The sequence below is a fragment of the Diadema antillarum genome, unplaced genomic scaffold, assembly GCF_040938485.1.
Source record: "Diadema antillarum isolate AM-2024a unplaced genomic scaffold, OU_Dant_1.0 seq00000738_RagTag, whole genome shotgun sequence".
Taxonomy (NCBI): Eukaryota; Metazoa; Echinodermata; class Echinoidea; order Diadematoida; family Diadematidae; genus Diadema; species Diadema antillarum.
Window position 1 is genome coordinate 631,152 of NW_027271636.1, and position 19,846 is coordinate 650,997.

The window sequence follows — 19,846 nt, forward strand, 5'->3', positions numbered from 1 at the left end:
GAGCTACCTTCTTGCCTTTTTGACACATTGTTGCTAAAGAAAGAGCGGGATTTTATACTTCCGGTAATATATTATATCGGTTTGTCATTTGTAATTTCAAATGCCATCGACTTACAATGGAATATGTCTCCTGTTACAGAAAGTGATTCATGTTCTTGTTTTGAGTAAATTGCGTTGATGAAGTTAAAGCAAGCAAATGTCTTCCACAGTGCACAACGCGGGAATCAGTCGATTAGCTGTAATCACCACTGTCACAAATGTACACACTAGTAGTTATGAGCATGTATGTGTTATGTACTGTATGCATGGTTGTTTTAATGTGTATGTACACAGGTTGACCAGATTAATGGAGAACATTCTATTTGGTATAGATAGAGTACATACAGGCTGACCAGATCAGTGGAGAATTTTCTAGGTGGTATACAATGTAGCTACAGTACATGCATGTGACAGGGAATACATTATAGCTCACTCAATCTAGAATGATTTCTCACCCAGTCTAAAATGTTCTAGGAAGTGCTAACATATTTGGCAGAGTGAGGCACTGTCCCTGTAGCCCGAATGTGATTGGTAGTTATTTTTGGCAATGATCATGTTATGCACATAGTTATGCGTAGGCAGTGAGTCATCCAGGATTCCTGGAACTTGGACTTGCTAGTTTGTTCAGGTGTGTGGCCCCAGGTTGGAGAGAGTTACAGAATGTGCTAGAAAGGGGTGAATGGATATGAAAGCCGGAGAAATTCTGCTGTAGGCAGAGTACTCAACACCTCTGCTCTGAGAGTTACGTCACTTCTGGCTCTGAAGGGACTTGTTATAGTCAGTCCTGTGTTACCTGCTGACCTGTTATGTTTGTGGAGATAAGGCCTGGGAGACATTTTGCCTGCAGAGAATTAATTTGCCTTCATTGGAGATAGACTCCATATCTTAATGTCAACGGACATTGCTACGGCAAAGCTGTGACGGGCTGGATTCCTAGCTGAACATTATAAAGTGAATCATCATTCAACGCATCGACTGGACGTGGTCGTCATAACGTTGGATTCTGCACATTTCGCCGTGGACGTATATCCTGGATTTTTACCCCGGATCTATACCGAGGATTATCGCAACCCTCGCCTCTGGATTAACATCGGAGGAATCATTCATCGGTGCGTCAAAGATCATTCATCTGTGCATCGAACATCGTATTTGGATATTTCCAAAGGGAACCTTGTGATTTCAGATTTGGCTGTAGTACGTGTATGTGATTCCATTACTGTTTTATAATTGTTTCTCTTGATCATTATTGTACTGATCGAGGTGAAAACCGATTACGAGTCTGTGCCCACAATATCACTGTTAATAAACCGCCTGAACATTAGTTGATGGTTTCTTTTGTGCGATCATTCTCAGAGTGATTTTGGTCGTAACACCACCATGATCGACTTCCTTGGAACCCTAACGGACATGACGGAGTCCAGTCTCGGACAGGTCAATGGGTTGACCATCACAGCTACTCTTGGAGTCCTTCTGGTCTCCATGGCAATATGGAACGTCAGCCGACCAAGCAGGTTCCCGCCCGGACCAAGGAGTCTTCCCATTGTGGGTAGTATCTATGGTGAGTTAAAACAACAAGTGGTGTTGTTTGGGCTTTATTTTGTTTATTTTTATTTCTGTAGTTCTCCATCTCTTTGTATCTTTTTTCCCTCTCTCTTGACGGGAAGATTTTTTGGGTTCTTCTTCTTCTTCTTCTTTCTTCTCTTTTTTTTAGCAAGGTCTGTGAGGGATATCCTTTTTTGATTTTCAGTCCATTGCAGGCATGTTGTGTGGTGAATGATTATTTTTACATACGTTCCAACTGTTCATCTCATAATAAACACCCCCAAAGCATGATTTTTTTAAACAAACACATAATATCGGCCCTATATGTACAGAGTAACAGAAGAAAGATAGATCGATAGATGGTGTTTATAGATGATTATGAGGCTTGTAGTTCTGAAAAATCAAGATTCTCTATAAAACCAGGAAAATATCAACAACAGACCATGGAGCTACGTAGCTCCATGAACAGACTTCTCCCAACACCCTATGAACAGAATAGGAAGGCCTTTCACGTTCGGATTCCTAGCTCTTCCTCGTTGTATAAATGGAACTATCTGGACCGCTTTTTCACGATTATTTCTTTCACCCTTTCGTTTTAAATCCAATTAGCACCAAAAGATTCACAGATTCAAAACACCACTATGTATGTCTCCAGCTTGATATCATGTACTTCATTTAATTTTGTTATATTTGATGTATTTTTTCATCGAGAAATATGAAAATAAATCGAAATCAATCAAATCAAATTCAAAAGGGTACAGAGGGTTAAACCATTTCATCTGAGCCAATTTAGTATCTCCATCTCTTGTGTAGACATGACTGACAGCCCAGAGGTAGTGTTCGGTAAATGGGCCAAGAAGTACGGTGATATCTTTGGCCTCAAGATTGGACAGCGATGGATGGTGGTCTTAAATCGCAAGGACCTTGTAAAGGAGGCTGTGATAAAGCAGGGTGTGGAGTTCGCCGGACGACCTGATTTCTACTCGGGTAAGAAATAGTTGTGGTTTATCTGAAGATATACTGGAGATTGCATGTGATGCAAATTGCACCACGACTCCACATTGATCCGGACGCGTTATGTAACTTCACCTCCAAAAATCTCTTGCTTTCAATTAAAAAGAAAAAGATAAAAGAAAACTTTCCCTTGATGCAAAAAGAAATATTACTCTCTTTTAAGAGAAACACTCGCCTTTATCTGGGAAAAGGGGCTCTCTTGTAAGGGGAAAAACACTTTTTAAAAGGAAAAAAAAACTTTTATTAGAAGAAATTCCCTTTGCTGAAAAAAAAATATTCTGAATGAAATCATTCATTTTCAGAATTTTTTTCATTGAAAGCAAAAGCTCTCATGTGTGTAAAGCGTTCAATTGTTTCCCGATGTCAGCTCTTGGCTCTGAGTAGTCTGGCTGACGATAGATTAAGTCCTGTTACAGTGGTATAATGGTATAAATTATGAACTCCAAGGAAAGGCGGCGTTGCACAAATGTATTCCTTGAAATAAATTGTTTATTATTGACGAAGCTCGGTGCTTTCCGGCTCGTCAAAATGAAATAAAAATCAAAGGGTACAACAATTGACACTTCAAAGGAATTACATAAACAGTGTTGCTGCAAGAAATGTTATCCTACCAATTTCACATTGTGGCAGACGTGAACATAAGCAAGGACTTTAAAGGGATAAGTAGCACCTTGAAAAGGGGGGTGCAGATCGCTCTACATATCGAGTCCTTCAGTTCACGATCGTGACGTCCACAACATTGCGGTGTCCCCGGGTCGTACGCGCGGATGAACGACGGGCAAACGCGTCACCCTGTAGGACGAAGACGGCGAGCAGTTCTGCTAGCGGGACTCCGAAGTCCGACCGACGGCGAACGATGTCGAATAATGACGGGCGTTTGACGAGTGGCGTAATGCTGAGTGCAGATAGAGTTGCGTGCTGAATAGCAGCTCGGGGTTGATCCTGTAGGATGTCACGTTATATAGCGAGACGGACTGAAACTTTGTCGGGAGCTTTGTCGTGAGCTTTGTCGTGAGCTGTTATAAGCGTTGTCATGAGTCCAGCTCATCCAGTTCATAAAAGAGGTGAGTCGAGCTGGGGGAAGGTGGGGCTTCTCCTGGCCTGTGCTGCCAAAAAGTTGCGCTGGAATTGGCTTCTCCAGGCCTGCGTTGCCAGAAGTCACGCTGTCTTGAAATGTGTAGTTTTGACAGGCATGCTAAAACCACCTTGAAAATTGGGCGTGCCTTAGCCTCAGTGCCTCCACCAATTCCCTATGGCTACACATAAAGGGGCCTGGTTGCAGCTTCTCTGCAAGGAGCTCTTGGTATCATCTGTCTGCTCTCACACACTCTCTCTCATAACTAGGCACTCTCTTACTCACTTGCATACACAAACACAAAAGATTTTGCATCCTACCCAATTAAACCCACCTGCCTGAACTATGCTAAAATCTTGGGCTATGTGTTATTGACTTGCTAGTCAGACTAGTACCTTATCCTAGTCCTTATAATAGTCCCTAGCTAATGTGTTCAAAATAAAGCTAAGATGTGAGCATGCATAATCCTAATGCAAATGAGAGGAGAAGGGGGGGGGGTAAAACTGGTCGCATTGTGACATATCTCCCCCTCCGAGAAATTTTTATGATTTCAAAAGGGGAGAAACATTAGTAAATTAAAACGTAGTAAAAGCATAAGTTTCTGTTAGTGGAGTGGCTTTCTCCTGTCAAATACACATTGGGGTGGAAATTCAGTGTCGATAATCTAAAGAAGAAAGAGAAAAAGATCTCCCTGATTTGGAGACAGTCCCCAAATTCAGGTTTCAGGGATCCTGCTGAGATGATCAGCGATGATCTGAGATATCCTGAGGTGCTCTGAGATAATCTGGGGTAATGAGTATGGCTTATTCTTGGTTGGTCCTTCGCTCGGTTGTCTGATGTCGCGCTTTCCAAGGGTTGTCAGTCGGGGGATGTCGGTCAGGACATCCTTTTTCTCGTCCAGTACAGGTTTTATAGTCCCACGCCGACTTTTATCTGGATTGGGACTAGTCTGCGCTTTATGGGGAGGTTCAGTGGGAGTTGATGAAAGCAGATTGCTCCGCGATGTAGGCTGGTCCTTCTTTGTTTTTCCGGTTGTACTGCTGTCTGCATTTCTCGGCTGAGTGGCCGAGGTTGTTTTGGGAGAGTTTGCACGTTTCCTCCATCCGGTCCTTCAAGTCGAGGGCAACCCGTCTAAACGGCGCATCAATGAGGGGTGTTGATCCTAGGGGCACCTTTGTCTCTTTACCTTTTAGAGAGGTTCGTTGACATGGCCAACACGAACGGCAATAACGTCCCACATCGGCATGCATTCCAGGCCAGAAGAAGTTGGGACTGAATCCTGTCGCGGGTCTTCTTGTTTCCCAGATGACCTTCAAAGTTGGACTCGTGTGCCAGCTTCATGACCTGATTCCGAAACTATGATGGCACAACAACTTGCATCACCACATCTGATCCGGGGGTTACATCAATGAATTTCCTGTAGAGTACATTGCTCTTATACACAAACGACGTAGTGTTGCCGTTCTTCGTCACACGTTGATCTCCGAGTTCTGCAAGGTTTCTCAGCGATTTCAACGACTCGTCCTCATGCTGAGCCTTTATCAAGTCATCCACAGACACCATGCTTTCCAGTGGTTCAAGCACTAAAAGGGCTGGTTGTGCACGCCTTGCTTGCCTCTTTTGTCCTCTGGTTTCCACTGCACTGGACTGATGACTTTCTGGCTCCCATTTCTCATCTGGATTCGTTGGTTCGCGGACTCCATTCACATTGCCGAGAATGAGATCATAAACAGGCGAATCCATACACAACGCTTCAAGTGTGCCCGTTAGGTAGGGTGTGTCTACCTCGACAATTGTGACGGGGTACTTCTTCGCTGTTCCATCGATCAAAACACAGGTCCTCTGCTCACCAGTGAATTGCTCCTCTAACACGAGGTTGCGTCGCACAACAACGGTTGAACAACCTGAGTCGCGAAGTATACCTCCACACGCTGCCTATTCACCATGCCTTGGCACACTGGCATAGCGTCTCCGCGTGTTCCACATGCAGCCGCTGACAGTACGGGAAGTGTGCCACCGGTTGCCAATTTCACTGTGGCTCCATCATCAGTGAGATTCTCCATCCCGATAGGTGATGGATTCACAATCAAGCACATCCCAGTCTGTTCCGGCAAGTGGGTAGTCTCACTGGATTCCTTGAGTAGGGGCTCAGCTGGTCCTATGTCCTGGGAACGACCTGCTGCTGGCTTGCCCTCAGTGAGACTCGCACCCTTCTCTTGTCGACCTTTCTTATATGGGCAATTCCAAGAGGAGTGACCAAATCGAGAACAATCGAAACATTTCATTGACCTTTTTCCGTGTGACTGAGATTGACCAGATTTTTCTCTGAATGGTACCGCTCCTGGGGAGGAATTAGATCTATTAGTATCACTGTTACTTGTATTGGCAGTGTATGAACTGGATTGCTGGGCTCCACTAGAATGAATGGACTTGTCTTTCGTTCTCCTAATCCTAGGGTCCATGTGAGCATCCCGATGCTGATCAGCAAGTGATAGGACCTCTGTCAGATTCCTAGGCTGACGTTCTTTGACAAACATCAGTAACTCCTTGCTACATGTATCAAATACTTGGTCTTGGATCAACAAAGCCTTAATTCCCTGAACATCATCATTGTATGGACTAAGCTCAATCCACCTATCCAAATACTTTTCGATTCGGGAAGCATACTGCACAAATGTTTCACCCTGGCGGAGTTTAGACTGCTTGAACTTTAACCTATAACCTTCTTGGGTAAGGTCATAACCTTTCAGCAGGGACGATTTTACAATCTCATAGTCCTGCACCTGCTCTGATGTAAGCCTAGAGACAATGTCAAGGGCCTTACCAGATAACAAAGCGGACAGTGCTGGCGCCCAATCCTCCGTGTCTTTCAAACCGACAAAGGTAACTATCTATGAAATCCTTTCCTTCTTGAAAAAGAGGCAGAGGGGGAATGCTCGGTCTATTCCCAACCTTAGGCCTGTGTCCCATCCCACTAGCACTCCTCAATTCCTCTAGTTTGATTTGTTGGGCTAACAAGTCTGCTTGTTCTTTCCTAGCATCTGTCTCAGCTCACCTAGTTTCAGCTCTCTCATCTCTGGCTTCTTTACTGCACTCGTCAACATACTCCTTCAAATCACTGCCACTAAACCCAAATTCTTTTCCCTGTGGAATGAATTTATCACACTCCATACTGTAAGGCACTGAGGATAAGTTTGCACACTTACCAAAATGAATTTCGCGCTGCACAGAATTGAAGTGAAGACAGGCACAGATGATGAAGCCTCCTTTTCCCCACTTGACTCACTGTTACAAGGCAGAATTACCTATACAGCATCTAGAATATGACATTGCATGAGAATTGCATATATCATGTATATTTAATTGCATGAGAATTGGTAAACAATACACAACTGGGTAGGTACACCAAACCATACTTTAACCTAACCTATCAAAAGAAAAAAGTCCCTTCGTGGCCGCCATTTATGTCAGCTCTTAGCTCTGGGTAGTCTGGCTGACGATGATTATAAGTCCTGTTACAGTGGTATAATGGTATAAATTATGAACTCGAAGGAAAGGCGGCGTTGCACAAATGTATTCCCTGATATAAATTGTTTATTATTGACGAAGCTCGGTGCTTTCCGGCTCGTCAAAATGAAATAAAAATCAAAGGGTACAATAATTGACACTTCCAAGGAATTACATAAACAGTGTTGCTGCAAGAAATTTTATCCTACCAATTTCACATTGTGGCAGACGTAAACATAAGCAAGGACTTTAAAGGGATAAGTAGCACCTTGAAAAGGGGGGTGCAGATCGCTCTATCGAGTCCTTCAGTTCACGATCGTGACGTCCACAACATTGCGGTGTCTCCGGGTCGTACGCGCGGATGAACGACGGGCAAACGCGTCACCCTGTAGGACGATAGAGGACGGCGAGCAGTTCTGATAGCGGGACTCCGAAGTCCGACCGACGGCGAACGATGTCGAATAATGACGAGTGTTTGACGAGTGGCGCAATGCTGAGTGCAGAGAGAGTTGCGTGCTGAATAGCAGCTCGGGGTTGATCCTGTAGGATGTCACGTTATATAGCGAGACGGACTGAAACTTTGTCGGGAGCTTTGTCGTGAGCTTTGTCGTGAGCTGTTATGAGCGTTGTCATGAGCCCAGCTCATCCAGTTCATAAAAGGGGTGAGTCGAGTTGGGGGAAGGTGGGGCTTCTCCTGGCCTGTGCTGCCAAAAGTTGCGCTGGAATTGGCTTCTCCTGGCCTGTGTTGCCAGAAGTCACGCTGTCTGCAAATGTGTAGTTTTGCCAGGCATGCTAAAACCACCTTGCAAATTGGGCGTGCCTTAGCCTCAGTGCCTCCACCAATTCCCTATGGCTACACATAAAGGGGCCTGGTTGCAGCTCCTCAGCTTTTCGTCCTTCTGCAAGGAGCTCTTGGTATCATCTGTCTACTCTCACACACTCTCTCTCATAACTAGTCACTCTCATACTCACTTGCATACACAAACACAAAAGATTTTGCATCCTACCCAATTAAACACACCTGTCTGAACTTTGCTAAAATCTTGGGCTATATGTGTTATTGACTTGCTAGTCAGACTAGTACCTTATCCTAGTCCTTATAATAGTCCCTAGCTAATGTGTTCAAAATAAAGCTAAGATGTGAGCATGCATAATCCTAATGCAAATGAGAGGAGAAGGGGGTGGGGTAAAACTGGTCGCATTGTTACACCCTATACATGACTTGCTTTTTTATCTTTGGAGTTTTCTTTGCGCGAAGTTGGCCAAAGAACATTTGCTCTATCGGTTACTGGACTGATTGATATCATTTCCATTTATTTCATAGTCACAGGAAAAAGTGTAAGTGATGGTTCTGTTTACATGGTGGTATTTATAATGAACTGTGTATTGCAGTAACAAGTATAAAAGCCGAATAGGGTAAGCTACATCAATCTAGCAATCTACATGAGTCGGATTGTACTTCATATGAATGTGAGATTCATTTCCTTTACCCTAGATGAAACCATGTTTCTATCACTTTGTTTTTTACTTATTCCTGGCAGCCGAGCTGTTCACAAGTGGATTTAAGGACATAATCCTCAGTACTTACTCTGATACTTGGAAGCTTCATAGGAAATTAGGTCACACTGCCCTCAGGTATGTAGAGCCATTTCAAGTAACCAGTCATATTCCAAGATGAACAAATATAATGTGTTTGAAACTTGTATAATCATGTTTGAATAGAAACCAATTTCTACAAATTTTACCATTAAAGCACAGATATTTTGAAAATGATATCCTATATTCCCGTAAAAGCAGGCGGATAAGGGAACATTTAGTAAGAATAATACATTGTACACAGATTGTGTTGTGTTATGGACGGCATTTGATTATGTAAAACAATATTCATCCAATATTCCTTGACTGCATGACTTTGATGTCTCACGCCGAATACAAGTCTATTTCACATACAAAATTATAGCCCATGTGATTTCTTACATATTTTCTGGATTATCAAGGCATTTTGCGACCGGAAAGCCTCTGCAAAAACTGGTCTCCAGCGTGTACCCGAAAGTGGAGAAGGAGCTATCCGAGAATGGCGGGAAGCCGATCGACCCTCGACTCCTCCTTTAATACTCTGCTTACGTCCAGTGTCCTGTCGCAGATGTGCTTTGGAAAGAGGTACTACACACGACGGGAAAACCCGGTGATTTCAGTATAAACATACACAACAAGCACTACACACACGTGATGTGTATAAGGTTTCTGATAACCGGCAGTGATTGTGCCCCTCGAGGCAATGTGTTTCAACCTCATTGCCAGTCTTCGAGGATGACTTGAAAACTGCCTGTCAGTCCCATGGTCGCTTGATAACACGCATTTATTATCGCCTGAGTTGAGGGTAGTGAAAAACAAACGATAATAATTCAAATTCAAAGTCGATTCAAATCCAATCAAACGTGTACAGAGAGATAGAAAGAAGGAGATAGACAAAAAATAGAGAGTGAAAGAAGAAAAGAGAGAGGAGATTGGAGAATGAAGGAGTTTTGTGTTTTGTAGTGAAAGAGAGACACCAAAAATATAGTGACGTGCAGCGACGTGACAAAAATATTCTTCTTCATCATCTGCTTTCGTCTTCCTTGTATTCTAACTTCTCGTTCATACTTGAATATTTTTATATACATTCCATTTTGTTTTCTGGAGAAAATCGTAAAATAATACATAAATCTTAATAACATCTTTATTTATAATTTGTACCTACCCCGATCTCAACATTGTAAAGCCTCTTTAAGACACTTTCTTCGCCGTTAATATCTGTACTACCATTTATAGCATTAACCTCCTCTCCATCCATCTAGCTACGCCCTTGACGACCCCAGAGTGAAGGAATGGATGCAGATGAATGACGAGTTCAACAGTAAGTTCGGTCTCAGTCTTGCAGCTGACTACTTCTCTTGGGCCAAGTACGTCCCTAGCAGCGGGCCACGTTTGATGAAGGATCTTATGAATGACTTCATAAATTTCATCAAATCTGAACTGGCGCAACACAAACAGCAAGCCTACGACCCTGGTAATTGAGGTTTTTAGTGAATTTCAAGAACTAAAGTAAGTTTTAATTTTGCCAAGTGCAAGTGAACACAAATTACAAAATGTCTTGGCAACTCATTCGGATTGCTTCCTTGGCTCCTCTGGCCGGCCGACAATCCCGGGATGTGGTGGAAAGGCAGTTTGAAACTGTTCAAGAGGTAGTGACGACTGTGTAAATTGTCATGTGTGCAGTTATATATAGAGAGTGCAAGAAGGGGTCCCGACCGTATATACTTAGTATACATATATATATATATATATATATATATATATATATATATATATACGTCATTTTATTGATCGGCCAATACTTCCTTGATTGAAGTGAATCATAATTCCAACGTCCGAAGGGACATTTTAATTAGAATATTTTCCCGACTTACAGTATTAACGTTTGCAAATTGGTGTATTCATCATTTCAATATAATTTGGAATCATAATGTTGGTTTGCAGTTCAGATTTGCTGCCCTTTAGATTTTTTTTTTATCGAATATTTACTGAGCTAAATTACTCTTACTATCAGAATAAAACATACCTTAATACCAATATGATGGCAGCGTCCAAGACATCACACAGGGCAAAACTAACATGTTACATGAAGTAGATTCATCTACACGTTTTTGATGTGTGTGTGGTTTTTTTTTAGACAACATCAGCGATTTCTACAGCATGCTGCTGAAGGCCCAAGAAGATGCAAAGCGAGAAGGGGAGAACGTAGAGAAACTGACCGATGTCCATATCATGCAGACTCTGCTGGACATCTTCACAGGTAAATACACTGGCCAGATTGACTGAGATTGAGATGTTCGCTCTTAAAAGCAGAATAGAGTATTCATAATAATTTTTCATCAATATCAAAACAAACAGAGCTGAGGCTGCCACAATGTTGAGCATTTCAGAATCATGAAACACCTAAAATGTTCTTACAGTCCGATTGGCCAACAGCTCATCACAAGACATTTCCTGACAAGTATCATTGCACGTTTCTCCGCTGACATGATCGAGCATATGAATACCGTCAAGTAGTATTTGATAACCCACAATTACAATGCCAATCATATCATACATCATTCTTTACTATATATTCTTCATCAAAACGCACATTTTTTTATTCGTTCTTGACTTGAGTGAATCGTCTTGATTCGTGTAATTAAGAATTGCACAAGATTTCTTATTTGGTAGACGAGCAAGAGGTACATTTTGGGAGTATTTGGGAGTGTTTTTTTTTCAGACACCGTAATTTACGTCCATTTGAGTGTCATTGACATTATCATACAGTATATCTACAGACGATATTTACAAGCACATAGATAGCAAAGAACAAAGACTAGCCACTGTTATTAACCGTCAGTCAATTACGGAATGCCCCCATAGATGGCGCTGCAACAATTTCCGAGGACAAGGAATCCAGCTTCGGCCTTGCTGTTCTCGGAAAGAATGAATGACAATGCAATTCAGTTCGCGAGTATGGTATCTGATACCCCCATTCCACAGAGATTTTCTCTCATCGGTCACTCATCGGAAGTTAAGTTTATCGATTCCGGTGACCGCAGTGTGACCGAGCAGCCACCGAAGTGTATCAAATCGCAGTCCGGTGGATCCGTCCTGTGTTGGTCGACTATCAGTTCAGATTTAGACATGAGGGAGGTGATCCGATGAGGCAGGATCGTCCGATGAGGATCACGCTCGACATGTCTGACACTCACCTGATACTCGACCAAAGAAGTTTGATTAATCAAACGGCGATCCGATACATTTCGATTGGTGGCCGGAAGCAACATTTTTGCTTCCGATGAGGGACCGATGAGAAAAAATCTCTGTGGAATGGGGTATAATAGAAATGTGGTGGGGTGGCTCTCGTCGATTGGGTAACCTGTTTGATATTATACTCCTTTGCCGAAAGATGAGCAAGATTATTGTGTATTTTATATATCATGGGCAGTCTGTCATTTTCTCTGTGCTTTACAAAGTGGTTCAATCAAGTTTTTGCAGCATTTTGGTGCACTGGCGTAGCCGGGGGGGGGGGGGGGGGGCGATGGGGGCTATCGCCCCCCCCCCCCCCTAAGATTTGGACCGGGGATTTGGGAGGCGGAAAAAAAATGCGTGTATACTGTATGCATGCACATGAAGCGGGTCTCCTTTGCAACCTTTCATCAAATAAGATATTTTTTTAAATATTTCACTCAAAGTGTGCACCAGATCGTTGAATTTCAATTCAAAATATGCAAAATCTCTCGTGCTTGGGAGGGGGATACCCCCTCCCAAACCCTCCCCCTCTGTGCCTCTTTCCCTAGCTTAGTACACTTTTTAGATTTACAAAAAGTCATGAATAATTCTGAGTGCACAAGAGTTATCACTTATATTCCGAAAACTTAAGGTTTTCTCATGTATAAGGGGAGTTTCCCCTTTTAATCGACCCTTTCCTCCCTCCCCCTCCCCCATCAGTTTTGTGTGTGTGTGTGTGTGTGTGTGTGTGTGTGTGTGATTTTCCAAATGTTGATTCCATCAAATGTGCGTATACGAGATATCTCAATTTCAACCTTAAAGGACAAGTTCACCTTCATAAACATAAGGATTGACAGAATGTAGCAATATTAGTAGAACACATCATGGAAAGTTTGAGGAAAATCAGACAATCCGTTCAAAAGTTATGAATTTTTGAAGTTTTTTTGCAGTACCCGCTGGATGAGAAGACTACTGCAGTGTATGAATAACTTAGATGTCACATGCGTACAACAATATAAGGAAAATATAAAGAGAATTTCACAAAATTCCATCTTTTGAAAAAAGTACACATTCCCCTGACTCGTTACCGATAAATGTTATGGGTAATATTATTCCCCCTGCCTTTAGAAAGAGGCAAGTCAATTGCTCTTTTATTATGCGAAAAAAGTGAAAATATGTTGAATTTTCTTTTATATTTTCTTTATACTGTTGTACGCATATGACTCACAAGCTGTAGTAGTCTCCTCATCCAGCGGTTCCAACACAAAATTTAAAAAATTGATAACTTTTGCATCGATTGTCCAATTTTCCTCAAACTTTCACTGATGTGTTTTACTAATATTGTTGCATTTTCTCAATCCTTATGTTTATGAAGGTGAACTTGTCCTTTAAAAAGGCAAAAGCTCAATCGGAAGGGAAGGGTGGGGATAACACTCGCCCACGCCATCTCCCTGCTCGCCCGCCCCTACCCCCCCCCCCCTTCCGCCATGCATAGAAGCAGACTGTGGCTATACCCAGATCACTTTATTTCAATTCTAAAAACGCAAAAGCTCCGCGAGCGGGAGGAGGAATCCCCCTTCCCCTAAGCTCTACCTCACTAGACTTTATACATACAGTGTACACACAGATGGTGCACATTCGGATTAAGAGCTAAATTCCGTGATTTTATCACTTCGATGAAAAAGTATTGCACCAAAAATTTGCAACAGATCGCTGAATTTCAGGTCAGAAAATGCAAAATCACCTTCGTGTGGGAGGGGATATTCCCCTACACTGCAAAAACTCCGGTGTTAAATAGTGAACACCGAGCTGGTGTTAAATTTTCGGTGCTCATTTATGGTGTGTATACGGGTGTCATTTCCAAATTTTAAACTGTTTTTTGAAGAGTTTCTTAGTAACTGCACTTCTTGTTGATTTTTAATTTAAACAAGACGATCAAGAATTTTACATTAAAATACTAGATTTTTGAAAAAATGTGAAAATAAATTTACACCAAAGTAACACCAGCTGGTGTGGTCCCTTATTGAAGCTGGACGGGTGTTAAACCATTGATATTAACACCAGCAAATATCAAATCAACACCATGCGGTGTCATTTTTTAATTAACACCAGTACAGTGTCAAAATAACACCAGGTACAGTGTCAAATTAACACCACGAAGTGTCAGGTGAACACTTTTCAACACCATCACAGTGCATTTTTAACACCTGTGGGTGTGGTCCTTTATTGAAGTTTGATCGGTGTTGGATTTAACACCCGTGGTGTTAAATCTAACACCGATGTTTTACAGTGTATCTACACCCTCGTGTGCATGCTTTTTTCTGTTTGACTGCTGAACAGACAGTGTTCATGATATTCAGTGTAAGAATTGATACAAGAAGATCATTTAAATGATACCATTTTATAGGCAAATTGTTCAATAATAATCTACACTAAAATATACTGCAACTTTAAACAAGTGGGACTGTTTCAACTCGTTAAAACACGCAAAAACATGCATCAAATTGCACCATTTGCAACATCAAAATGCAAAAAGTTCTCACCGTGGGAGGGGGGACACACCCTCCCCTCCCCCTTCGCTCTCTCCGCTCTCTCGGGTTCAGTCACGTTCATGATATTCAGTGAAAAGGATTAATACAAGAAGCGTATTTAAATGATAGCATTTTATAGGCAAATTGTTCAATGATAATCTACATCAAAATATACTGCTACCTTAACCAAGTGGGACTGTTTCACGTCGATAAAACGCGCAAAAACATGCATCAAATTGCACCATTTGCAACATCAAAATGCAAAAAGTTCTCACCGTGGGAGGGGGGACACCCCCTCCCCTCCCCCCTCGCTCGCTCCGCTCGCTCGGGTTCAGTCGCGTTCATGATATTCAGTGAAAAAAAGTAATACAAGAAGTGTATTGAAATTATACCATATCATAGGCAAATTATTCAATGATAATCTACATCAAAATATACTGCAAGCTTAAACAAGTGGGACTGTTTCAACTCGTTAAAACACGCAAAAAAATGCATCAAATTGCACCATTTGCAACATCAAAATGCAAAAAGTTCTCACCGTGGGAGGGGGGACACCCCCTCCCACACCCTCCCCTCCCCCTTCACTCGCTCCGCTCGCTCGGGTTCAGTCACGTTCATGATATTCAGTGAAAAGAATTTATACAAGAAGTGTATTTAAATTATACCATATTATAGGCAAATTGTTCAATGATAATCTACACTAAAATATACTGCAACCTTAAACAAGTGGGACTGTTTCACGTCGATAAAACGCGCAAAAACATGCATCAAATTGCACCATTTACAACAGCAAAATGCAAAAAGTTCTTACCGTGGGAGGGGGGACACCCCCCTCCCATACCCTCCCCCCCCCCCCCACGCCCCCCCCCCCCCCCTCGCTCGCTTCGCTCGCTCGGGCTCGGTCGCTTCGCTCCCTCGCAGACTAACCGCCCCCCCCCCCCTAAGATCAAATCCTGGCTACGCCGTTGTTTTGGTGACACTTTGGTGACACTATTATGGTGGCTATTCAGAGTAAATCTCGCACTCGCAGCTCTTCTCTGGACCATTTCCACTTTGCGGATGAGGTTCTTTGAAATTCTACAATTGGTCGAATTAACGTTTTGTAAGTTGTGGCCTTGACATGGGAGGATTTTATGCAAAAATTGCGTGTCAGAAATGCCTGGACTTCATTTGCTTTGTGGACAGCACTGTTAATGTGTTGGGTTCACTTCAAATCAGCAGTGATGACTACACACAAGTACTTTAGTACTTTGCGGATTCAACAGATTCAAGAGGGGACTTTATCGTAATTTCTTATTAAAGTTTCTTTTGGCTACCAGATATGTTAACATTTACCATGTCTGATAGTTTCATGGAATTTACCGAAAGCTAATCATGGAAGAAAGGTCGATAACTTCGCTTACAAAAACACGCCGGTCGTGGGTTTGTTTTGACTCCAGGTGTTGCCCGGATGTCCGACTATGATAATTGATACTATTCGGTATTTTATGAATAATTTCGAGATTGTATTTGTTTTCTTTAATGAAAATGACTGGCCGCCGGTCATATACACGGTAAACAAACAAAAAAATGTTCATTCTTTTGATGATATAAAATGATACAGGTGATTACGTCATCCCCAAAGGAGCCATTGTGATCGTCAACCTTCATTCAATGCACTTTGACCCTCAGGAATGGGATGACCCAGACTCCTTCAAGCCAGGTAGGCAATCCTAGGACAGCTTCAGCAAATGACAAAATCATGCAGCAATTAAGAATTTTGTTTGTTGGGGGGGGGGGGGTGTTTAACGATACATAGCCAACATATCGTCGTTTTTTCTGACTTCAATTTTGTAAACTATTCCACCCGAAGCATGCATCACATTGTTAGATTTAATTTCGCAAAGTGCAGAAGTTCCTTAATATGGAAGGGATTCTAACGCCCAGCTCGGACACTACGTTCTCACGCTATTGTGTGTATTCCAACATTGAACGTTACATTTTTGTTTCCCCTCCCACAGGAGAAAAATTATCTTCACTTTGTCAGAAAAGTTCACTCATTTCGATTTCGAACCATATCCAATCCCCTCCCCCCCCCCCCCCCAAAAAAAAAAAATATATATATATATATAGTGTTACGAGCCTGTTTATGTATTCGGTAGTCTTATCATGGACCTACATATCTTATCGAACTCATGTAAAGACTGTGCGAGAGTGTATGATTAGTTTTTATCAAACAAACGAAGTTGATGATTTCCGTGTAATTCTTGCTGTTTTGGAGACATGCAAAAAGAAGGAAAACGAATACGTACACACGCACACAAGAAAAATATTCGATATATTCCACGTACTGTTCTTACGTTGATTGTTTCCCGGTTGACGGGAAACGTATTGACAAAGTGAGCCGAGGTTTTGCCGAGATAACCGGTAGTGTGACATGAAATACAGAATATCAACCAAAGGTCGTATATACATTGCACCCCTTGAAGTGCACAATCAATAAGTTTTGTCAATGATAATTAGCACCAGCACTACATCACAGCACCACTATCCAGTGTTGCTGCAGAACAAAAGATACAAAACGTCGCTTGAGAATGATAAGGCGTTAAGTTGCCTCTAAAGCTAGTGTTCGAGGCACCTTTATGTCCTCATCATTCTCAACCGACTGACCGACAACTTTAAAGATCCCTAATTAAGCGTTTGGTCTGTATTATACAGCCTGCTTCTTCGTACGTATACACGAATGGCACCAGGTGCAACGTTTATATCGGCACATTCGGGAGTCGTAGAAACCTACTAACTGACTGTGAAATATTGTAACTTAAGTTCAGTGATATTTAGGTTCTGGCCAATTATTTGGTGTGTTCTTCCACTCTCTACCAGAACACTTCTTAGACGAGGCCGGCACAGTCCGCCAGCACCCTCCCGGCTTCATGCCGTTTGGAGCGGGTCGCCGTAGCTGTCTCGGTGAGGCGGTTGCTAAGGCTGACCTCTTCCTCATCTTCTCCTGGTTCCTCCAGAACTACACCTTCTCTAAGGTACCGGGCAAGGAGAGCGAGAATCTTATCAACATCATCCCCAAGACGGCCGCCGGACGTCTACTGACACCATACGAAATCGTGATCAAAGAGAGGAAATAAACAAGCGATGAATGTATCCCGCGTCTAACCAAAATTAAGAAATCTATATCACATTGATTTGTTTTGGTCATAAAAGAAATGCCGTTTCAATCTTTAATCTTTTTTTTCAAAGAATTTGATTATGATTTACCCAGATATATCGTTGTAACATTTGATATTTAAAAATTGACATATACAATTGGAATCTGCAACCTGACGCTCTTGACAAAGTCATAGAGAAGTGAGAAAGAATTTAGAAAGAGAGAAAAGGAGAAGAACGTGGATAAATAAAACAAGAGCATGAGAAAGACATGACAGAAGTGGGTATATAGGTTCAGTTTGATGGTAAAATAACCTTGTCTTTGCCTATACATAACGGGGTAATGATATTATAAAAAAGTCACCCGTAATAGCTCAAATCGAAATCTTAGTGCCAAACAACAACACAAACATGACCATCATGACGATTTTAAGGAGAAAGTAATTATATTTCAATACGATAGTTATTAGTACGTAAGTTGTAAAATCTAATGTTGATATAATTATGTTCATTACTGAAAGTGTTTTATATGTAATACAATATAAATACAATATGATATAATGTTATATCATATCATGTCATATATTAATATTATATTATTATGTCTTACGATATATATTTACAATGTGATAGAGGGTATCACATGATTATGTGTGAGAACTGTTAGAGTGATGCTCATCCCGTAAATTCAAGAATAAATTTGACCCTCTTATAGTCTTAAGAAATGTTCGAAACATTGTTCAATGGGTTTTTTTTTTTTCATTCAGTGAAAGTCCCCATGAAACATAATATGAAAAGCAAAATTTACTAAAATAGACCAGGGAGGTGAGATCACCTCCCTGAATAGACGGATGAAAATTATGCAAAAGCAAAAGATAACCATATTTTAGAATGATACTTTTTCAAATCTAGTCAAAATACAAAGGGTTTTATTTCAGCGGATTAACATGAAATAGTTGGAGTAGTCAAAACTTTTGAGAACCAGAAATACTGCAGGATATGGTGGTATTTAAGTCTATACGACTTTGTTCAATGTTTATTTTCTTAGTTTTATGCGACTTTGTTCAAGGTTTGTTATCTTATCACTGAACAATTTACGAGCCCATATGAATACTTTAGAAAAAATTTGGTGGTCACATAATTACGTTATGTTTGTAATTGTGTGCATTTTTTTTTTGAAAATGGAAAAAGAAATGAAGTGAAATAAAATGAAATAAAATGAAATTAGTACTAGACTGAATTTTGTACAAACTATACAGTAAATTATTTGTAATGCAATTTTACCGACAGAACTTCATTTTAATGTTTCACTCTCCAATGGACGTTGTACTGATCTATCATAACTAGCACAGTATAAGTATCACCACGTTATGAAAAAGAGATGATCCTACACACGTTACAAATGTTCGTCCGTTTTCTCTATTAACATGAATATAAAAGACATTAGAAAAAACAATCTTGTTTTGTAAAGCAATTAATTTTCATGTCATTGTTTTCAACCATCAAGCCCTCTCAAAAATCACATCTCGCTCCCCTCATATATACATATATATGATACATACATATGATATATATACATAACATATGATATATGATATACATAACATATGAGAAGATGACGAAGTAGGGTGGCAATGCAATTCAGTCTAACAGTGCTGTGTATTCAGTCCAAATTGGTCTGAATAAATAGCCATGGCCGGCGCACTGTTTTCAAAAGTGTGGGGGCCACTTCCGGGTTTCATGAGCTAAAAGGAAAAAAAAAAAAAGGTCCTTAGCTCATTCTCTCCCCTCCCATTAATATAGTGCCTCTTACGTACTTCCGGGTTGAAAAAAAGTGTTGGGCCCAAATATGTTGTATGGTGCACAAAAAGTGTGGGGGCCCGAGCCCCCACGGCCCCCACGGCTGCGCCGCCCCTGTAGCACTGTTGGACAGAAATGCATTACCACCCTACTTCGTCATCTTTTCTCCGGTACTTGTACCAACACGCGGACTACAAGTATATAATATATATATATATATATATATATATATATATATATATATATATACATATAATGTTCACATTGAAGTTAGTACTGATGAAGAATCACGAGACACCGAGGGTCTCATGATATCTTGTTTAGTTTGCCAGGAACTTTGATCAATTCATTCTCCTGCCTTCTTTTGTGTCAACTTCCACTTAGCCGTGCGTGCTACAAATAATACTCG

General features: G+C 41.3%; 2 protein-coding genes across 2 annotated transcripts; both read left to right on the plus strand.

Moving 5' to 3' along the window:
* Positions 1–1,416: 1,416 nt before the first annotated feature.
* LOC139738352 (uncharacterized) lies at positions 1,417–4,448 on the plus strand. Its single transcript, XM_071648989.1, has 3 exons — positions 1,417–1,597; positions 2,395–2,568; positions 4,390–4,448. Exons 1-3 carry the CDS (start codon positions 1,417–1,419, stop codon positions 4,446–4,448), a joined length of 414 nt encoding a protein of 137 aa, XP_071505090.1.
* A 4,803-nt stretch (positions 4,449–9,251) lies between these two features.
* Positions 9,252–17,618, plus strand: LOC139738353 (steroid 17-alpha-hydroxylase/17,20 lyase-like). Its single transcript, XM_071648990.1, has 5 exons — positions 9,252–9,337; positions 10,015–10,226; positions 10,890–11,012; positions 16,103–16,201; positions 17,362–17,618. The coding sequence occupies exons 1-5, from the start codon at positions 9,252–9,254 to the stop codon at positions 17,616–17,618; spliced, it is 777 nt and encodes a 258-aa protein (XP_071505091.1).
* Positions 17,619–19,846: the final 2,228 nt, after the last annotated feature.

Bases quoted from the DNA above. Each gene is read 5' to 3' on its own strand.
- LOC139738352 (XM_071648989.1), top strand. From the start codon at position 1,417: ATGATCGACTTCCTTGGAACCCTAACGGACATGACGGAGTCCAGTCTC. The intron at 1,598-2,394 runs GTGAGTTAAAAC...TCTCTTGTGTAG, and splicing joins CATTGTGGGTAGTATCTATG to ACATGACTGACAGCCCAGAG. The intron at 2,569-4,389 runs GTAAGAAATAGT...CCCCAAATTCAG, and splicing joins ACGACCTGATTTCTACTCGG to GTTTCAGGGATCCTGCTGAG.
- LOC139738353 (XM_071648990.1), top strand. From the start codon at position 9,252: ATGGCGGGAAGCCGATCGACCCTCGACTCCTCCTTTAATACTCTGCTT. The intron at 10,227-10,889 runs GTAATTGAGGTT...GTTTTTTTTTAG, and splicing joins ACAGCAAGCCTACGACCCTG to ACAACATCAGCGATTTCTAC. The intron at 11,013-16,102 runs GTAAATACACTG...AAAATGATACAG, and splicing joins TCTGCTGGACATCTTCACAG to GTGATTACGTCATCCCCAAA.